Source organism: Cylas formicarius, unplaced genomic scaffold, assembly GCF_029955315.1.
Source record: "Cylas formicarius isolate icCylForm1 unplaced genomic scaffold, icCylForm1.1 PGA_scaffold_12__32_contigs__length_19106922, whole genome shotgun sequence".
In the NCBI taxonomy this organism is placed as follows: domain Eukaryota; kingdom Metazoa; phylum Arthropoda; class Insecta; order Coleoptera; family Brentidae; genus Cylas; species Cylas formicarius.
In genome coordinates, this window is record NW_026844225.1 from 6209008 (window position 1) to 6230349 (window position 21342).

At 31.6% G+C, this 21342-nt stretch overlaps 1 protein-coding gene across 1 annotated transcript in view; it reads right to left on the minus strand.

Moving 5' to 3' along the window:
• Positions 1 to 9850: 9850 nt before the first annotated feature.
• LOC132695877 (protein turtle homolog A-like) overlaps positions 9851 to 21342 on the minus strand; it is a 413609-nt gene continuing 402117 nt past the window's right edge. Inside the window, exon 6 of the mRNA XM_060660435.1 lies at positions 9851 to 10990. Within this exon, the coding sequence (XP_060516418.1) occupies positions 10714 to 10990 (277 nt within the window). The 3' untranslated portion in view covers positions 9851 to 10713. The remainder of the gene's footprint in view (positions 10991 to 21342) is intronic.

The following is a 21342-nucleotide window of genomic DNA, read 5'->3' on the forward strand; positions in this document are numbered from 1 at the left end:
TATTTAATAAACAATGAAATTCGTTTTCTCAATTAGAAATAGTTTGATCTGGAAATGGTTACTTCTTTCTATGTGAATACAGCGAATTGTTACCGCTAGTATGTAGACTTGACTATAATTACACTTATAAAACTTACATTTAATTACAAATACCCATCGCTAATGATATGAAAAGCTTGCAAATAACTCCACGAATATATAATTATCTCTTAGTGGTGTGACGTAAAAAACGGCTTTTATATGTAACATAAAAAGTGGCAGATTATTAGGCAACATTTATGGGACATTTATGATATGGTATACACATACTTTGACAAATCACGTGTGTTGTATCCTTATGTACAATATTTCCTTTTGACAACGATGTTATTATGTTATTATGAGCCGAAATCATAAAACCCAAATTATAGCCCAGTTTTTGTTACGTCTGTTCCTAAATTTTGCTTTTTGGCTACGAAAATGTTGAGACATTGCGATGCTTAATATGTAACCTTTAGCTTCAGATACCTTACGCAGCTTAAAAAAGTTTCAGTGTAATGGCCGTTAAGATGTCTTATAAAAATTTGTCACCCTCTTAAAGAATCCTTTTTTGCTTTCGGAGTTTTTTAAATATCAGAACTTCGGCAGTTCTTTAACCAACTTTACGTTGTTATTAATTAGGGGAAAGTTTGGAAAGAAAGTTGTAAAATTTCTGTTCTGTTTTAACCAGCAATATTTAACCTTCTCCAGGGATGTGGTCCGGCATTACGGGCTCCAAGTTCTTGCTTTTTTAGGAATCGTTTTATGGTACTAGATGTGTAATTTGTTTGATATACTTCGATCAAAACTTCCGTGGCACGCATGCTATCAGTTTCTCGGCGAAGCTTCAAACTCATACAAAATTTGCAACGTCTTGTATTCCAAACCATGTGCATGAAACTGATAATGCAAAAGCGTTTGTTTGGAAGTAAACAGGCGTAGGTGTAGTTTAATTTGAACCTTAACTTCTTGCTCTGCATTTAATTAACCCCCCATGGGGGCAGTAGCGCTGATAAATATAATATTGTTATTATACGGATGATGAAAAATTGTTTTACAACGTGGCCTAATTGCTCATTTATTAAATATACAAGGGAGGTCGCAAGTGTACCGAGCTATATGTTTTTAGTAATACATTGTATATTTCTGATGCTCAAGTTCAAAAGCGTTTGATATGATTGATTGATTGATTGATGATGATACTGAGGCCCTTGCTATTCAAGAATTGGTTTCTAAATAATAACTTGCAGCTTAATACAGCCAACCGTCAGGTGTTAGATATGACTATCTTTTTTTTAAGTGTAATATCCTACTTGGAATTATACTTTATTCCTCATATTAATAAGGTACTGGCAGATGTCTCAAAAAATGCAAATGCAAAAAATTCAGCGTAAGTTTTTGAAATATGCATTGTATAAAATTATATAGTTTTCAATGTGGTAATCATTTTTGTATAGCATCGGCTCTGCATAATTTGCAAGACCGAAATGATATTTTTACAGGGAAGGCTTATATTATTCGCCATCGCAACGTTTTTGGAAATATTCCTTAAATTTCATAAATTTTAACATATTAATGGATTTTCCTGCCGAATAATGTTTTCAAAAAATTTCCAAGTAAAAAATGTTTCAAAGATGTGTAACGTTTTAAACTAATTTAAGGTCTTAGCCATGATTTTTAAAAAGCAACAAACAGCAATAAACAAAATTTAAAAGTATTGTCGCTAATTTGGGGAAAAAAAAATCAATATTAATGACACCCGTTTAAATCAAACATTTCATCATAGGGTATTTTGAAGACATATTTTTAATTGTGGTCAATAGTCTTGGATATATATTGAATCCAAAGTGGGACCCAAAACAAGAGCTTAGGTGTAGAATCAAGACCAAGCTTGCTTAAAATAAAAATTTCCTACATTTAAAAATCTAAACTTTAAACTGAGATTACGAACAAATTTTTGGCACTCTAAGAAGAAGAAGATAGTCTTGTAGTCTAATGTTTCTTAATTATAAATTCTACTTCTTATTTAAAATGTTTTACCTTTTCTACATAATGATCAACGATTTTAGAAGGAGAATCAATATACCAATTTTGAAAATGTTCTACTTTCTGGTTTAAACAACCTAATAGTAAAACTAAAAGGACAAAATATAAAATTCTCTCAATTTGAGAATATTCTCAATCTTACGAGTGCAAAATACTTATTTCAACTAAAAGACGCTCTTATTTTAATAAAATGTAATGCTTCGTTTTGAGTATTTCAGATTTTTGAAACAAAAATGTAGGTATTTCAAATTAAATTTGTGAATTTTGAGTATATGCAAAGCTTACTTATGCTTGAACCGAGCTTAAGCTATTGGTAACAAAGCATTTCATTGCAAGATATAATTTTTCAGTATAATAGTACATAAAACACAATATAAATAGGTTTTAAATGGCAAACAATATCTGACACATTTTTTTATCAGAAAAAAATCTAACTTAATACCCAAACTTACGAAATGGTAAGTGACAACTCCACCAATATTATTATGATACTTTTATTATCCTCATTAAAACAACATTTGTGAGTCTTGTGTTCTTTCCTAAAAAAGGTTTGTCTTTATCTTTTTTCAGTAATTAGCGGTTCTTTTAAAAAAAAAAAAAAACTTCCACAGGCTGCTGTAATACTATTTACAAATCTTTCGGTTTACTGCTGCGTCGGGTATATAAACAACCTCCGCAAGCGGAATCCAGATGATTTTTCCTATTGTTGACTGATAGAAACAAAAACATTGTTCTTCTATTAGTTTAATTCCTATAACTCCAAAAATATGAAAAATGCTACATCACAAAATCTTTGGTGTGTGTGTGAATAGGCCTGTGTAGAGTGTATAAAAAGTGTTATTTTGGGGGAGATGAATTTCAAGTTCAAGTTTTACTAGGAGTGATGAATTTTTGAAAACCCAAAGTATCTCATGACGGACTATTTACAAAGCAAACAGCATCTCTAATACTTCTTCAAACTTCAAAACTTCAAATATTTTGCAGACAGGAATATAGTGGACGTCTTTAATAATTCTTACTACAAAATGTGCAAAATAATCAAATACACCCAGTAAAAACGTACTTTCAACAAAGGGTGCGCATTATGTCCCATAAGTGTGTAAAAATGTATGTATAATTTAACAAGCCTTCTTTCATCATTTCTAGGTGCTTGGTTTAATGAAGTATTACACACTTATGAAAATTTAAATGCAAAATTATATTCTAAGCGTCCGCTTGCTGTAAAATTTTATTAAATTTGTTTGCGTAAACTCGTGGAGTCTAAAGTTAAAGGTTTTACGTGTAACAATGTATGCAAATAAGAATCTGTTGCACCTACAACGACAATGCAAAGTAAAACGTTTAAAAATGCAAGGATATTAATGTAGGTAGGTCGAAGTTTCAAATTCTTCGGATAATATGCAACGGCATCTTCTTGTATTAAAAGATCGCGCTTAAGTTTGGGCATGCAAAACATTTTAAATTTCAAATGTCCGATCGGGCAAAACGGCGGTAACTACAAAACGCACAAACAAAATTTAGCCTGTGTCTGGGAAAGTTTTAAGGAATAAAGAGTAGAACGAAGTGAATCAGCGAAGCGCTTCACCAACATTTTATACCTGCTTTCCGGCGGAACTCTCTAGTGATTTAACTTTTAAATTGACAAAAGACAAAAGGTTTTACTAACAGAACGCGCTCCAAAGTAAAGTACAGAACGAACGGCGAACCCAAACAGTATTTATGGCTACTGCGCTGTATTAACTCATAGCGCCCCTGACAAGCAGTTTTAAATCTCGTTTAACGATTAATAGAACTGGGACGGAGGCGCCTTAAATGCTGTCAACCACTATTTTATACCGTATACTAGTTTATACCGTTATACCGGTAACCTCACAAAAATTAATAATAATAATATTTATTTCGCAACAAAATAATATGAGAAAAAAAATACCCCTATGGTTGCAAAAACGTAGTTGAAAACAATTACAAAAAGTTCAAGTTCAACCAGTAGACACTGAAAGTAATATTCAAATAGATTAAGTCCGATCCTTAACAAGTAGTAAATGAAAAAGTTTTCTACAGTTGGAAATAAAACTACTATCGAAGGAAAAACTAATAAAAACATCACAAACAAAGAAACCAAACAACAAATCCCGCTCTGCACAGTACAGCACAGTATTACAAAATTGAAGGTGACATAAAACCAGCGAATCAGTCTTCACCAAATGTGTAAAATTTTTTGGTAATACTCCAACAGCTGTTTATTCAAGGAAGAATTTTGAGTTGACGGAAGCCAAAAACTCTTCTATTAAGCTAATTAATTATAAATTCGGAATTATTTAAATTATTATTTAGGTAATGTTTTGTTCTGCGTTAATGTTTGTTTGGTTTTTTATTTGTTTGTACTGTCTGTGTCCGGAAAAGTTAACCAAGGAGGTTTTTAGTTATTGAATTTTACTTCCTTTTTTATATTTACCAAAATTTCGTGCAGGATTTTTACTTTTTAATTGACGTCCCTAACTAAAATTTTATCCTTAAAATGTGATATTGATGAGAAGTTATGCAACAAGCCTTATTTTTAAATGAAATCATTTTTTCTGTCGGAAAAGTTAACCAAGGAGGTTTTTTTTTTATTTATTTTTACTTCCTTTAATGAAAAATATTTACCGAAATGTCATGTAGGATTTTAACTTTTTAATTGACATTCCTAACTCAAATTATATCCTAAAAAGGTGATCTTGATAAGAAGCTATGCAACAAGTCCCTGTTCTTATTTCTTACCTTTGCTGTCTTACCTGTTTTAGTTACACCACTTTGCATTACGCAAAAAGTTAAAGAGTGATCAGATATGTGTCCCAGCTGAGCGCGAATAGTATTTTCTCTCTCTCTTCTTCTCTGAGTATAAAAATGATATCCCGTAAGGTGTAAAAGAAGAGAAAAGAGAAGAAGAAAATTGCTCTTTGGGGGTCTGTTTAAGTATCTAACAACATACTTTTTACACGTTCTTTTTACGCTATTGTAGTAAGTAAGGACACAATGCTTAAAACAAACATTTCGTTAAATGGACAAAAGTATCCACCATTCTTTTAAATTTTGCAATAATTTTGGAGCTTCCTTAATTATATTCAAATGGTTTAATAAATAATTAAGTAGTTTCCTCTCATACCAACTTTTTCATATCGAATTAATTATTAAGTTACACTGATCGGGGCGGTAAATAAACGCATCTTTTATTTTCAGTAGTTTTTTTTTCTTTTGATATCAGTACTAGAGAAAATTGTTTTTTTTTATCCAATTTTGGGCCCATTCACGATACCCTAAATTAAAAATTTAATTAAAAACCGGGAATGGCCTGTCATCTTTGTACTAAATGCTAGGCCAAAGCGGCGGCTCTCACTTAAACGCTTGTAGCGGAATAATAAAAATTAAGGTGAGAGGAATTATTAATAAGCATTTTCCGGACAACAGTTGTACGGTATTTGTCTTAATTTAATTGGTATGCTTTATCATTTTCTATTGTCTCGACAGCAGACTTAAAATACAATTGTAAAGGAAAAATGATGATGCGGTTAGTTTTTTCAGCACATTTTTTTTAAGTTAAAGTTTTATGTAAAATTTAGACTATAAACATTGGGATGTAGTCAGTTATATATGTATAATCTGTCTCAATCTTCATCGTGTTGTTTTTCTACGGACCCTCCCCAATAAAACTTTTAACGATTTTATTACCTATTGTTATTGGGTAAAGCCATTAACAAAAAAAAATATTCTTACTTGAGTGACAAGCTTTAAAAGAAACCTTTCTACCCACAAAAACGCCAATATCGTCGATAACGGATATTATTAATAGTGGAGAATTGAAGAAAATGAGTAAACGTAGTGATTTTCAAATTCACCATGTAGAAAATTATGATCAGGACCTAAGAAGAAGGAAAATACATTGCCTTTAACAAAGGGAAGTTTTTCCTACCTAGGATCAACTAAAAAAGAAACTAGAAGAAGGTGAAACCAATATAAATATAAGCCGTGCCATCCTCCATAGAGTTTTTTGTAAAATGGGATTTAAGTACCACATAATAAACAAAAGGCAAGTAGTAATTGAATTACACACATGGTGATTTAATTATGTTCAAGTTATTAAAAGATATAAATTAGAGAACAGACCCATAATTTATCTTGATGATACACGATACACACGACACTGTGTGGATGAATTTATTGTATATATTTGATGTCATTGTGAAGATTGAGACAGACTAGAGAAATTTAAATGTTTGAAGTTATCGGACCCTACTTTTTTAAATGGAGCACCCTGTATATTGGTAGACTATAAAATTAGTCTTTTTTTTTTACCTTTTCAAAGATATGTGGTATGTACTTTGTTTAATCTTCGGCAGACTTTAGATGTTTCAGGATGTGCTGGTATCCGTGGAATATTTGCGTCAAATCAGATGAATGCTTTTTCTCAAGGGCATTTTTGATCGTCACAATACCACAAAGTGTCTTTGTGATAATTAACACTTAACGTTTGAAATGGCACTTTGGAGTTGGGGCGTCATGTTTCACGTAGATTAAGGAGGTTATTCCGGAACTGTTTTAAAATATTCCATTGGCACAATATAATGCTGTTTACCTATAGCGAGATCTAGGCTCCTAAGGGAATTTCTTAATAATATTTTTTCTCAAAGATGGAAAGATACATATGCACTCAATATTAATTTTTTGCATTAGCTAAAATGGTTGTCAATTACCTTTAAAAATTTGTTTTTTTTTAATAATGTAGTTTTTCTGTGTTTTGTTATATTGTTACTTGATTCTACCAAGCTGTTGGTGAAAACATATTGTTATTATAAAATTTCACTGGAATGAGTTGCACCATTAAATTCCTCATGAAAAACTAGTTCGGTAATTAAAAAAAAATTAAGCTGTATAATTAGACTACGGCCTAATTTTTCCTGAATTCAAAAGTAATTCAAAGATTTACGTTTATTATTAACATTTTAGATACGCGATAAAATTCTTCGGATCGTAAGAAAACACACGCTCCGCAATAACAATCGCGCGTTTATTTTCCTTTTCCGCGGAATCAGGGGTTTTCTGAGGGAATGTCAGATATTTACATCGGGGTTACCTGCGGGCTTGCGGAATTTCCCCTATTGAATCGTTGCCCATGATGCAACTTTAAATCGCGTTGATTTTTTCCCCCAGGCAATATTTTCTACAATCATTCGGAAAGCAAATATATTTCTACCTTCCACCTTCGACTGTATCATCGGACTTTCAACTGTTAAATAATTACACAGGGCGTTAAGAAATAAACGAGCGTATCACACGCAAAACTAGATGAATCTGACTGTTATTTTACATGCAATAAAAAATAAAGAACATATTTTGCTTGGGGCGCTTTTTTTCCCCGGGATTTATTTAAACCAAAACGGAATAAAATCGCCATTTATGTATGTATCTCCAGTCGTAAAAATAAGGGAATGTTTTCCATCTTTTTTTTGCCATTTCGAGTAGTTTTTTTTACATATATGCGGGTCGTGGCTTGTTGCTATGACCTTATTTCAGATATCTAGTGCGAGCAAAATGAGTTTCTGCTTTTAAATTGAGATTATACTTCAATTACAGAAAACATGCAATATCTTAAAAAAGTTTTAACTTTACTTTTGATCACGAGATGAAATTCTTTTATTTGAGCTTTCTTGATCTTTATTACTGTTATTAGTTCTAATAAAGGAAAAGAATCCGTAGCTGGGGGTGGAAACTAAAATATAGCAGACAAGTGTGTTATTATTTAGACTTGACTTAATTAATTAAAAATTTATAATAACAAGATTCATATGCGACAAAGAAGGCTTACGTTTTATATTCTTCTTGGGATATTTGGGTAAAACAAAATAGTTCGCATCATTATGTTTTTTTAGGCAAGAGCAGCAAAAGTTTCATTGTGTTTGCAGTATCGTAAAAATAACAGGGCAGATTTAAAATAAAACCGCAAAACTGCTATAATTAATAATAATTTTGGGCAGCAGCAACATGAAAACTGAAATCTCGTTGTTTTCTTATAAATTATATATTTTTTTATAATTTAAACAAATTTAAATGTCTCAGCTTTTCATCGGCCTGCAATTTTTAGTCTTTTTAATAAGCAGACTTTTGGTGCTATCAAGGAGCGAACCAAGCAATGCATAATTATGGTTTTATGAATTACATATGAAATTATGTTTACCTTATTTAGCAGCATATTGGTTCATGTTTTACTAAAAAGCCGAACTTTTATTTAGACATAAGGATAGTTTATTTACAATGTTAATTCTATTCATTTCAAAAGCAACTATGTACAGACTAACAGGACATGGCGAAAAACAAAAAGTTTATTTAAAGGCCGAAGCAAAAGTAACGAAGATTTTTACGACTACAGGGTTTTCCAAGTGTAAAGTTCACTGCCCCCCACCCCCCTGCATTTCATGAAACCAATTATAAAATAAATATGTTTTTCAAAAAAGGCATAGGATGGGAAAAAATCACTGAACACGAACCTTAACTGTAAATAGGGCTAGTTTTATTATCAAATTGACGGAAATGGACATTTTTTCTAATGAATACTTGAATACTGTAAAAAACATTCCAAGGTGTGTAAAAAAGAGAGCTTAATTGTGCTTTGCTGTATCTTTCCTGGGTATCTATAATGCAAAAAAGTAACACGTATTATTTAAGAGATTCTTCACTTAAGGCGATAAAGATATTTCTTTAGAGCTAAAAAATATACCTCATCTAGACGCCCAAAATGCCTTGCTACGTCACAATATGATTTATTTCTCCATTTGCATAAATTCTATTATACTTATATTTATTTAGGCCTATTTTTGCTATACAGATGCAAAATAATCTGCATATGTATATCACAAATAAAAACTAGTAAGGTTCTCTCATCTTCATCTCTCGTTTTAATTCGTTACTTTACATTGGAAACGCCCTGCGCAATAAGTAAATATTAACCCTACCTTCTAACACTTACCTTCTATCTTAACACACGTCTGGTAACATAAGAAAAATTGCATAGCACGGATAAAAAAATTCAACACTGCTCTAAATTTTCACACGCCCAAATTGACCATCAAGTATAAATGTTGCCGGCTTCAGAAATCGAATCGCATAAACTGTATAGCTCTTTTCATGTCGTTACAATGCGCGAGATATTCAGAGAAGATTTTCAGGTGTTAAAGCACAGGTATTACGGTTTTGAATTAGCACATGTGATTATATACATTGAACTGTAGCACCGAACATTAACGAGATAAGGCCGGCCCCACTCTGTTTTGCCATTGTTGCGGCTTGATCAAACCGTAGCAATCGCGGGTCGCAAATCCCAATCCCAGATTTTTCACCTTGCTGTATCTTTATATGCGACGAATCACACAGATGTTTAAAGTATAAAAAAATATAGAAAAAATAAAGGACAAAAGTTGTTTGGATTCACTTATACTTTTAAAGTATTAAAATATATATGATGTTTGTATTTTCACAACTTTCTAATTATTATTTAGGCAGTTTTTAATTATAAACTTTTGCCTTAGTTTTGTCATGTGTATTATATATTTGGGGTTGTTTTCCTTACAGAATCACGTCTACTTTCAATAAATTGGAATGAAGAAATCATTTATTGTTCAGAAATATAACGACGAAACATGGCAGAAATAAATAAATAATAATAATATTGTTTACTGTCTTTTGACAAGTTTTTAAACTGGTTTTAGTTCTCAAAATTATACAAATTTTGTGAAGAACGTTTGGATATTCGTTGAAAAATATCCAGATTGGTAAACAACAATAATACAACAAATAATAAAATAAATTTGTTTTATTTTCTCCATTGTTTAGTTGGTGGTGAGGTGGCTTTTACTTCATGAAAATCCATTTAACAAAATAAATAAGAACTAAAAGTTCAGATTTTCAAAGTTTCAATTTGAAAAAAATGACTTTGAACGATATTTTTAATTTAAATTTTTAATGTCACTTTTTGATAGCTCTGTTTTTATTTATTTTAAAAATATAAACGCAGTCAATTAAAGTAGGCCCCTTTCTAAAAGCCCGCAGAAATTGATATACGTGTTAAGCATCAATTTTGAAGTAAGATTAATAATTGTAGGTATAAATGAAATCTGTTTAGAGCAATTTAAAAATGCGTTAATATACAGGACCTTTTATTTAAAATATGAGAGTTGTTCCTTGTCCACGAAAATACACCCTAATATAATATTTTAAAAGCCCAAGTAAATTTAAATAACTTTTGTTTCTAGATATTTTTTTCTAGATATATTTTCCAGAATCTGAGATAAGGGCTTAGTAGGTACTTAGTTCGTGTAGAATTAATGTTACCGAGCGCCAATTTTATTGTAAAATACAGGGTGATTCGTGACATTTTCAAACGCGGTTCTGTGAAAAATTGGGTTCGGCAGAACGGTTGAATTTTTCCCGAAATGTGGAAAACCGGTGTATGCGAAGAATGGCTTTTCTTATCTCGTGGCTATAAAATGAAATTAAATTGGACACTTGAAAAGGTTCGTAACGACATGAACAAGACTAAACTGAAAGGAAATAGCTCGAGTCAATGCGCGTGGTCCGACGGATATCAATTTGCAAAAGTGACTAGGTAACATTCACGATTCACCTGACAAAGATGAAACACAAGAGTAATATTAACAGTGTAAAATCTATAGAGCAGTGTATCACGGCGCTGTGTTGCATGGCTGCTGGCGTTTCTCCTTGGAGAACGTGGACCAGGACGCTTGCCGCATCCGAGCTGCTAGGAGAACACGTGTAGTTGCCACTATCTTCAGGGGTGGCTCGAGAGATCAGTAGACGGCTGGTGCGTGTTTGTTTCTCGGTAACAACGTTGATCCCACCCCTTTGCGAGTAATTAATTACGTTGCCTCCTCTGTACCTGCAAACGTAAAGTGTGATCATGGCAGACAAGCTATTATGGAAGCTGCATATTCTAAATTAACTTAAAGATGCTTTCGCGTCACTTAGAGAAAATTTAATAAATTGTAGCCGACGGGCTTTCTGCTTTAAGAACGCAACTGCCTGTTACCTGTGAAATTATATTACTGGATTTTTGCAATAAAAACTTCGGCAAAAGGAAATTTCCACTCTCGCAAACATAATAAACATGAAATAAAACGAAACATTAACATCGATTAAAATGTTCCCTTTCAGGCAATTCTCTGATACTATGAGGCAACAAATTAAAAACTTCGGCCCGTAGCGATTTTTAAATTGTCGTTTCTATTTCTAGTCCGATGATTGCGAAAAGGATGCCGGTACTTTTTAGCAAATGTCCATACCAAATAGAAATAATATTAAGGTATAGTCTGTTTTAATGGAAGTTACCTACCGACCGCATTTAAACATGGATCCGATAGGTATTAAGGGACAGATCATTAGGGACGTACTCTCAAACGTTTTGGTAATAATTTTTTTTTTGTTGCGTATAATCTTATTAAGTTACACTACGAAAAAACAATGACATTAAATATATAAATAATAATAATAAAAAATCGAAATAAAAACTAACCGCAAAAAACAGCATTCGCAGCGATTATACTATTTGCGACGTTGTTTGTATAACGAATATTATTATACATGTATATACAAGATTAAACAAAGTGCATACCATATATTTTTGAAAAGGTAAAAAAAAGATTAATCTTATAGTCTACAAATATACAGAGTGCTCCATTTAAAAAAATAAAGTAGGGTCCGGTAATTTGAAACATTTAAATTTGTCTAGTCTGTCTCAATCTTCACAATGACATTAAATATATACAATAAATTCATATCTAGGAATATCTACAAATAATTACTTTTTTATTTTAAATGTCTAAATCTAATTCTGTTTCACTATCATAGTCGTCATTGAAATTAATTATAATAGGATTTTTGTTGTTTTGTATTTTTATAATTTATTATTTATTTTTTTATTATTATTTATTTTTTATTTTTATAATGTGCTTTAAAAGACGTAAAACAGTATCGAACCATGTTTCATCAAGGTAAATTATGGATCTGTTTTCTAATCTATATCTTTTAACGACGCACAATGAGACAGACTATGGCAATAATATTTGAAAATCTCAAGACTTTTCTTTCTCCTCATCCCTATATTCTAATTGCGTCATGTTCCTTATAGATCACCTGTGCATGTCATTTGAGTAGCAGAATAAACCCTGGGACAAACAATAGGTGGTCCGAAGATCAGTTTAGTGGCAAACAAAATCTTGAAGGAGCATTAAAAGATGTTTCATGTAAAGAACAAACATTTCTCTGTATTTTAGATTTATTGCGATTGAGCTTGTTGGCCGAGAAGAAAAATTTATACGGGTTAAAGATAATTAACAAATAAATTACTAGCTTTCTACTGGCTAATGTCATAACTCACTTAAATCAAAACCCTATCCAGGTAAAATGTTTCGACTACTATTGAATATACGTTTTTGGCGTTCACTTATAATCATTGTGCAAGATGTCTTAGCGAAAAGAAAAGAAGATAATTTAAACGCATTTCTTGTTTTGATAGGGAAAAAAGGACCAAACACGTCAAGTTTGTTTTCGAGGAGGAAATAATTTGCCAATGCTTTTCAACTCCCTCAATTCAAACCCTACACGGAGGTGACATCTATCCTTAAAATCTTAAATGGAATGAGGGGTCGACTGCTTCCGCTTTGCAAAGCTTATTAAAACCGTTCTCCAACGCTGTCTCATTTTTCAATTTTAGTTGAAAAATTCTTGAAAATTTCACGCGTTCGTTAAAAAGTGAGATTAGGATGGAAATATTGGGAATTTGTAAAATACAACAAACCGGATTTGTGTCTAAAATAGGAACGAATTTATTACTGCATCGCATATTATTGGTTTTAGTATAGACAGTTCGTTCTATGTGTCCATGAATTTAATTGAAACACATCTTTAGGCCTAATTGGTCGTTAATTTGTATATAGCACAAAGAACGATTCGTCTGTGTTTTTAAATTTTAGGTTTTGTTAACAAGCGTGAAAAAAATCTTTTTTTAATAGAATTTCATCAAAATCAACTTAAAAGGGTGAAGTTTCAATCATTTTTTGTTGTTGATGAAGTTGATGAAGTTTTCATTATAATAATTGAGACCGTATATTTAAATATCTAGTTGATATATATAACTCAAATCAACTAAAAGTGTCTGCTATTTAAAAATAATTATTTGTCCACTATAAAGATCTATAACACCCATAATGTATTAAACGTCAGAAAAAGGAATATTATTCTAGAAATATCATTATATCATAGGGATGAATTGGTTATAAATGGATTGTGTTCTTGTTGTGGAAGCTAAGTATTCATTAATTGTCTATGTCTGGTATTTTATTTATACAGAGCGTCACCCCAAAGTCCCAAAGTCATTATTATATGGGAATATTATGTATTATATTATCTTTACTTCAATTGATTTATTATTATTTGCAGATAATCAAAATTTGCCGAAACTTATTAATGAAAAATGTTTCAGTATGATGCAGAGTTCAGTGGCGACACTGTATTTTAGATAACAATAATAAATTTTTTAAATATATAAACCGAGCATTAAACTCAATAGTATCCACTATTACTTTAAATGATGAAAATGGGTAAGCGCTGTCGAGTGATTATCTAATGTATGAAAAATTTTCCAAACAATGTGACACAGTGTTTATAAAGGAGAATGATGGAGACCTATTGTTCTATTGCAGAGATGACGTCCATTAATTTTACACCTGAAAAAGTGAAAGAGGCTCTGAAGAATTTAAAAACTGATGCCAGTTCAGGTCCTGATAATATACCAGTCTTATGTTCTAGTAGTATAAGCACTATTTTGTCGAATATAATGAATGAAGCACTAGAAAATGGCAAATTACCTGAACATTGAAAATCTTCTATTGTAACGCCATTACACAAGAAAAGCGATAAGCACATAGAAAGCAATTATAACCAAATAGCTTAACATATCATTCATGTAAATGTATGGAAAAAATCTTTTCTTTCTTTTTAAATAATAATACTATATCAGTGTGTCAACATGGTTTCTTACCTCGGAGATCAACTATCACGAACTTAACAAAATGACTGGACGAAAATCTACGACAAAAATCGACAAGTTGATATAATTTATTTGTATTTCGAAAAGGCTTTTGAAAAAGTTCCGCAAAATCTCCGTTGCTTTTTCTAATTTATGTAAACGACATAAGTCAAAACATCAAAACTTCAATCACACTGTTTGCAGATGATACAAAACCCTATGCGAATCCTACTGACAACTATGATGACCTTCACAGAGGCCTGATAGAACAATGATAGAAATTTGGTCGAAAAAATGGAAAATGGAACGTAAACGAAGAGAAGTGCAATGTTTCATTCGTCCAAAATTAGAATATGGTCAGGCAATATGGGATCCCTACTTTATTAAAGACATTGAAACTTCCCATCTATTTATCTAATGAATCCTACGAGGAAAGACTTATAAAGCTGAATTTAACAATCTCGAAAGAGAGAAGACTACGTGGCGATCTAACTGAGACTTACAAGATGTTACAAAACTATTGCTCATGTGAACTGAACATCTTTCAAAATAACCCGAATATCAATCTACGAGGTCACTCCAAAAAATTAATCAAAGAAAAGACTGCCAAACTACAGAGAAAAAACTTCTTGTGTAACAGAGTATTGTATAACCTGGAACTCCTTATCGGAAGACGCAACAAGTACTAATTCTTTCAAAAACAAAAAAAACAGAGAATTGCAGCATTTAATGAGAGTAGATATTCATTACAATGAATAACTCTTTTTCTTCCTTTTTCTCTTTTCTAAAAATCTGTTTCTTTTTTGTGATACTACTGAAGATACACTATACATAGACATATATCTTTTTTTTAACGAGGATTTTTTTTATGTAATTTGTATACACTGCGCATTAGTCATTGTAAATTTTATTTATTTAACCGCTGCCAACAAAATCATACCGCGAAATAAGTTTAGTAACAAAGGGATAAGGATGTCGGACATATGGCACAATTTAGCATTAGATTAACTGAGGGGAACCGACAACGCTTAAAGAGGGAGTGGGTGGGGATTAAGGGCAAAGAAGTATCTAAGTAAAGGTTTAATTAGATAGAAATGAAAATGTAATCTTGCTTACCCAGAAGGCAATTTTTAAACTTAATTTTCACGGCCAATGAGAAGGACCTTTTTAAGCGTTATGTGGGTATCAGGATATTTCGTTTAGTTCCCAAAGCGGGCTAACTAAAAGGTGCTCTGCTTCGTACAGCGTGATGTAACGATCCTTGAACATAAATAGTTAATCTCTAAATCGTCTCTGTCTTGTGTGGCTGAAAACTACAGAGAGTTAAATCGGCGTATTTACTTCCCTCACTAGTTGGCCATTAGCACGTCTATCCAAACTTATTCGCTTCGTATACCACAGCGGACTTTTGGTTAAGCATTAACCGCGAGTAGCTTTCAATGTTTATTTCGCTTAAACGTTAAAATTCGGCACCAAGAAGAGCTTTTTTTATAGTCAAATCTTTCGTGGCGCATGTTGTAAATAAGAAAATTTGTCATGTATTATCTTCTGGTGAAAAGCAACGTTTTGATTGATTCTGTTATTCCCATTTCGCGTTCAAACCGAAATGGTAGACATAAAAAAGTAAATTGGTACAGAAGAAGTTTACATATCTAATGTTTTATTCAACGGGGTGGCCTCTCGAGCGCTACACACTACGAGCGGGTGTAAAAAATTATATCGAAAAGTGAACTCACTTATTGGGGAAGAAATTTTGCCGCCTTAAAAAATGGACTGTATAAAAATGAAGTGAAGGGGAAATAATAAAAGATAGACGATTTTTAGCGATACTTTTTGCGGAGAGGAAGGAATCGCTAACTGAAATTTTAACGCAGCGGATTTAGTAAATATAGAAAATTATGCTGGTTTCACTGAATTTAATTTAAACTCCTGTTTAAAATTAACGCACGCATTTTGTAAGTTATTTTTATTGTTAGTCAGTCGCTAAATAAATCTTGCTGACGTTTCGCCAATCATCCCGTTGGTTTCTTCAGAGCTTAACTAAGAATGGCTCTCGTTCTATTCTTTACCTGTTTATATGGTGTTTGAGAAGGAAGGAGCTAACATTGTTTCGGATGACTAATTTCCATATTGGAGAAAGGTGGAAAAGTCTGTCACCCCTCAGGACTCTCAAATTTCTCGTGTCTACGGACTCCCTAAGATTCACAAACCAGAATTACCGTTTCGATCTATTGGCAGCAACATTGATTGTCCTAATATATTCTCTAGTTCAGTTAAGCAGTTTGCAATTTTTATAATTTACCAACTAACAGCAACAATTATAATAAGGAAAAAAGATGAAGTATGCTATGATAAATACATAATATAATTTTGGTCGTTTTTTTATTAATACATTACGTGAAACTAAAATATTTCTGCTTCTAGCTCCTAACTTTGCTTCCAATTATAAACAAATATATAAGAAGATTGTACAAAAAGTCATGAGTTATTGTAAGTGAGAAGAGACATGTAAGTAGACAAGTAAGACCTAAATTAAGAATTTATCATGGTCAAAAAACCCTAAAGTGCCAATATTCGGAATCCTCGATATTTCTAGGTCACCAATTGATAGTTTTTTAGACCGTAAACTTTTAACTAAATAATTTGGCTGTGAATTCCATCTACTTTTATATTATTTAATAATTGTAATTAGTTAGCTAAGTTAGGTTTAAAAAAATGTGTCAAATAGTTTCGATAAACTGAATACGTTAAAAAATTGGCTTTTAGATCCACATTACAATATTGAAAACTCAAATAAATTTGTTCAAGGCTGCAGAAAAATGTATAGAGGTAATTGATATTGGGTCGCCCGGTACCCAAGTAAATAAAAGGAGTAAAATAAATTGTTATAAGGTTATAATAAATAAGGGATATGTTGGATATATTTTATGAGAATCGGCTGTCTAACGATAGTATCAATTTTTTCTGGTTGCTAAAATATTTTGCCCCAACGCCCAAGATGGCTTATTTTGGTTTATTTCATTCCATATTTTCGTACCCGATTATAAAAGGGCAACCGCCTCAGACACATTGTCGCCCTTTTACTTTCAGAATCCTCACAACATGACAGTTTCGAGCTTATTTTCGGTCTACGTCCATGAGACCATTTTGACATTCTCTTCTGTATTTTGTACAAGGCGCCTTACAGTCATCAGGACACTCAAAAAGTGTTGTTTTGCAAACAGAGTAACTATTGTAAGTACAAATGATCATATAAAACTATTACAAAACCTAGGAAACAAAGCATTGCAAAAATTTAGACAATTCAAGCTCACCGTACCTTATAATTATTATAAACTTTTTAGGAATCAGCAAACAATCAACTCCTCAACTTTCTTAACAGTGGAGAGATTATTAATATATATATTTGTAAACTCCACGGCCTTTAATGGCTTGCACAACCCAGAATTTCTGGAATTTATTGCCGGAATTGATGAACACTATTAAGGTTATGTATATAGTATGTACAGGAGTCCAAACGGTTTTGTGTTTGATTTTGAAGGAGATTTGCTAATTTTCTAGGCGTTAAATTTGCAAAGAATTTGGACTGGACAGAGCATATCGACAGTCTTTGGAAAAGACTTAATAAGAATGCATTTTCAATAAAGCAGTTAAGGGACTCATAATTAGTTATAATATAGTTTTATGGGGTGGATTTAGAGGGTTTGAGAGAATTTTTCTGAATCAGAATCGAATAGTAAGATTGCTTTAAAATGTTCCCTACATAGAATTTTAACTGTTGCTTCAGTTTTTATATAAAAATTATTTACTTTTACTTTTAAAAATAAAAGTAAACTAAAATCATTATGCGATCGTCACATACTATTAGTAAGCACCATCGTGAGTTTTACTGAAATCCTCCCCTTCATTTGGGTAGTTACTTATTTAATCAACTGCCAAATAAGTTAAAACCGTGTGCATCAACAATTAGTTTTGAGTCAAATTTGGAGGAATTACTTTTTAGCGATACAAGAAGAGTTGGGAACTTATATAAAAACCGATAAATAGAAAGTCATCGATGTTTTAATCTTTTTACGTTTTTAACTCTTTAATTTTAATCTGTTTGTCATCTTTGTTTTATTAATAATTGTTTTATTATTTTTGTTCATGTTAGTCAAAGTGATTTTGCATTATTTTGTTTTTTGATTTTTAAATTTAATTGTTTTGCTTATAACTTGGTTTATTTATACAATTTTTTTTGTTTATGTTACTTTTATTTTAATTAGGCTGCTTTCTTATTTATTACTTTTATAGCTAGATTTGAGACTGACCGATTTTTTTTATTATATCGTTTTTTTGTCTATTCGTCCTATTAGTATTTTGCCTATACTCTCTAAGATTCTGAATAATGGACAAGCAAATTTGTGCAGGTGCAATACGGTTATGATTACTGCCTTGGCTTTACTCGATTTCATCAAATGATAAATCATAAATTATTTATTTCAATTCTTCGTCAATTGGTATCCTTTGACACAACACAAAAAGTAGTACTTAATTTGGGAAGTTAACAAGGGGGTCCCAGAGGGTAGTATTTCAGGACCACTTTTGTTTGAGATTTTTACATCCAGGTTTACAACATCTTTTCATTTTCTGAGAAAGGCCTTAACGAACCAGACAACAATATTAATTCTGATCTGATAGATTTTTTAGATTTTCTCAGTGATGATATTTGGAAAAAATAGACAGTGCTCCCCTCATTAAAAAATAAATAAAAAACTTCCGTAATATTTTATGGTTCTATCTATATCTATTTCTGTCTATCTAAATAAAAACATTATTTTTGCGCCATATTTGTAGGGTAATATCTCCCCAATGGTTTGCTTGTGCAAACAGCTCAAAATTCAACTAAACCAAAAACTCGCAATACAACTAAACAGCCCAAATGCAATCAAAGATGGAAACTTTACTTTTTTTAAACTGACGTGACTAAAAATATTATTATTATATTATTATTATTATATTATTACTACCTGAACTTTTGTCGAATTTGCACGGTTTAATGGGTTTATTTCCTACCTACGTCTATGGAGTGCCCCGTTTGGGACTAACATGTACTTTCAAAATGTATTTCCACTAAAATAAACTTACAAGAAATAATTGAATTTTATATTTGTTCATAAATCTTCAAATATTAATAGCTTAAAACAGTTAATATTGGACTTGGTCACTTTCCTTGTATATGGACAATTTATTTAGATAGTCAAAACCTAGTGGTGGCTTTATTTCAAAGCGACATACTGTACAAAAACCACAACGTATTTATATGAAATAATAGTATTACTTGCTGGTATTTCATATTCTCTATCCGCGTGTACAGGCTATAACTCGAATCATCTTTCCTCTTCGCTATTTTTCAATTTTTACTTATCTCGTATTACATTTCCTTTGTTTAGCGGATAAAAAGGCGACTGAATAGGTACGCTTGGGATTAAAAATTGTGAAACAAAACAATTGGGGAAAACATTAACAAAGCCCTTTAAAACGTGCGCCATTTTTTTTTGAAACGTCAGTATGAGGAATACGCGGCAAATCCATTACACATTGTTGCGATAGAATCTGTGTCGTTCAAACGAGAGTGGTAAACCGTGTGAGATTTTTATATCTATACGCCGTTTGAAAATATATTTCATTTTTTTAAAAGTTTCACTAACCGAGCGCTTAATCATTGAGCAAATTTTTCCACAGGCAGATAACATTAAGATGAGTTATTCGAACAAGCCAGTCGGTACGATAGTTTAGACTTCACTCCGATTATTTGATGAGGAACATAATTTTTCAAGCTGAAAATCCGAAAGCAAACTGCGGCTATGCTTGCAGAATTTTATATTACGATTCCCTTTTCTTTTTTGGGTAAGAACGGCCACGCAGTGAAGGTCTGTTTTAATGCGGAACGCCAATAAACTTTGTTTTCTTTCCTGGAGGGAAATAGATTTTTTGACATTTGCGTTCTAGTCTGAAGTCATTTTTCACCGGAACGAATTATAATCGAAAATACTCGAAGGAACTATAGTTTCAATATAGCTTCATTTATGCATCAGCCTGTATTAGATTTGACTGCAATAAATCCTTTATTACTTTCAGAGATATTTTAAACTGACAATAACCTTAGCTACTTCATAATATACACAAACTCAATGGCCTATTAGAAGTATATGAATAATGGATTAAGATACGTCTTTAAAAATTGGGTTGCGGCTATACTCGAGTATATTGGGCAGCGATGCCAAATATACTCAAACCACACAACAACTTTTCATTTGACTAAGACGAGTTTTATAAACCGTGTTAATTGAACCAAAATGGCGGTGTAACCAAACAATTTAAATAATAAAAAAATAATTTATTTGCTGTAAAAATAATCTTATTGGCTATCAATTTTGGACAGCCTGTATGCGATTAAAATCACATATCAAAAGTGGATAAAAGGTCGACTGTTAAAAATACTGGAAAATTTGTCAAAATATTAACAAAAAATATAGCAAACCTCATAAAATTCCCTCAGAAATTCAAAAATAAATTAATATACTCTGTATTCCATTTATTTCATTGTAAGTAAATCTTGAATAACCTTAAGTCCCCGAATTTAAAACTTCTAAGTTGTTCCTAACTCCAAAAATTTCTAACTAACGGTTGCAGTGAGACACTCGGTATTTTTTTATCATTTTATTATCCCACATTTAAATATAAAATTAATGATTAGAATTCCGTGTTTTTAATTTGTGTTTGAAATGGTTTATATATTTTTTTCAATTCAATTAAAACAGGTACATGCAATATTCTTTTTGGAATAGTGAAAGCCAAGTGATGGTAAAGATATACGAGGGATGTTTTAAAAGTTCCGAGAATTTAACCATATTTTTTATTATTTTCTTTATTTTCGTCAATATTGCCATGTAGATTTTCAACATAATATTTATTTAACTGCACGCATTCATTCCAGTAAACTAATTTTTCTCAATGAACTTCCTCGGTCTGAATCCATCTATATAGGAGCTTTTTAATAAATTCAATAAAAATTATCCCTTCCCAATAACAAAACGCTAGCCTTTTGGATTCTACAGACTCATCATATACGACTATTTACTTCTGGATTCCTCCTACGTGTGATTTAATGATTGTGTTCGGCAATTGCTGATGACATGATTTGTCTTAGTCTTAATGCTATT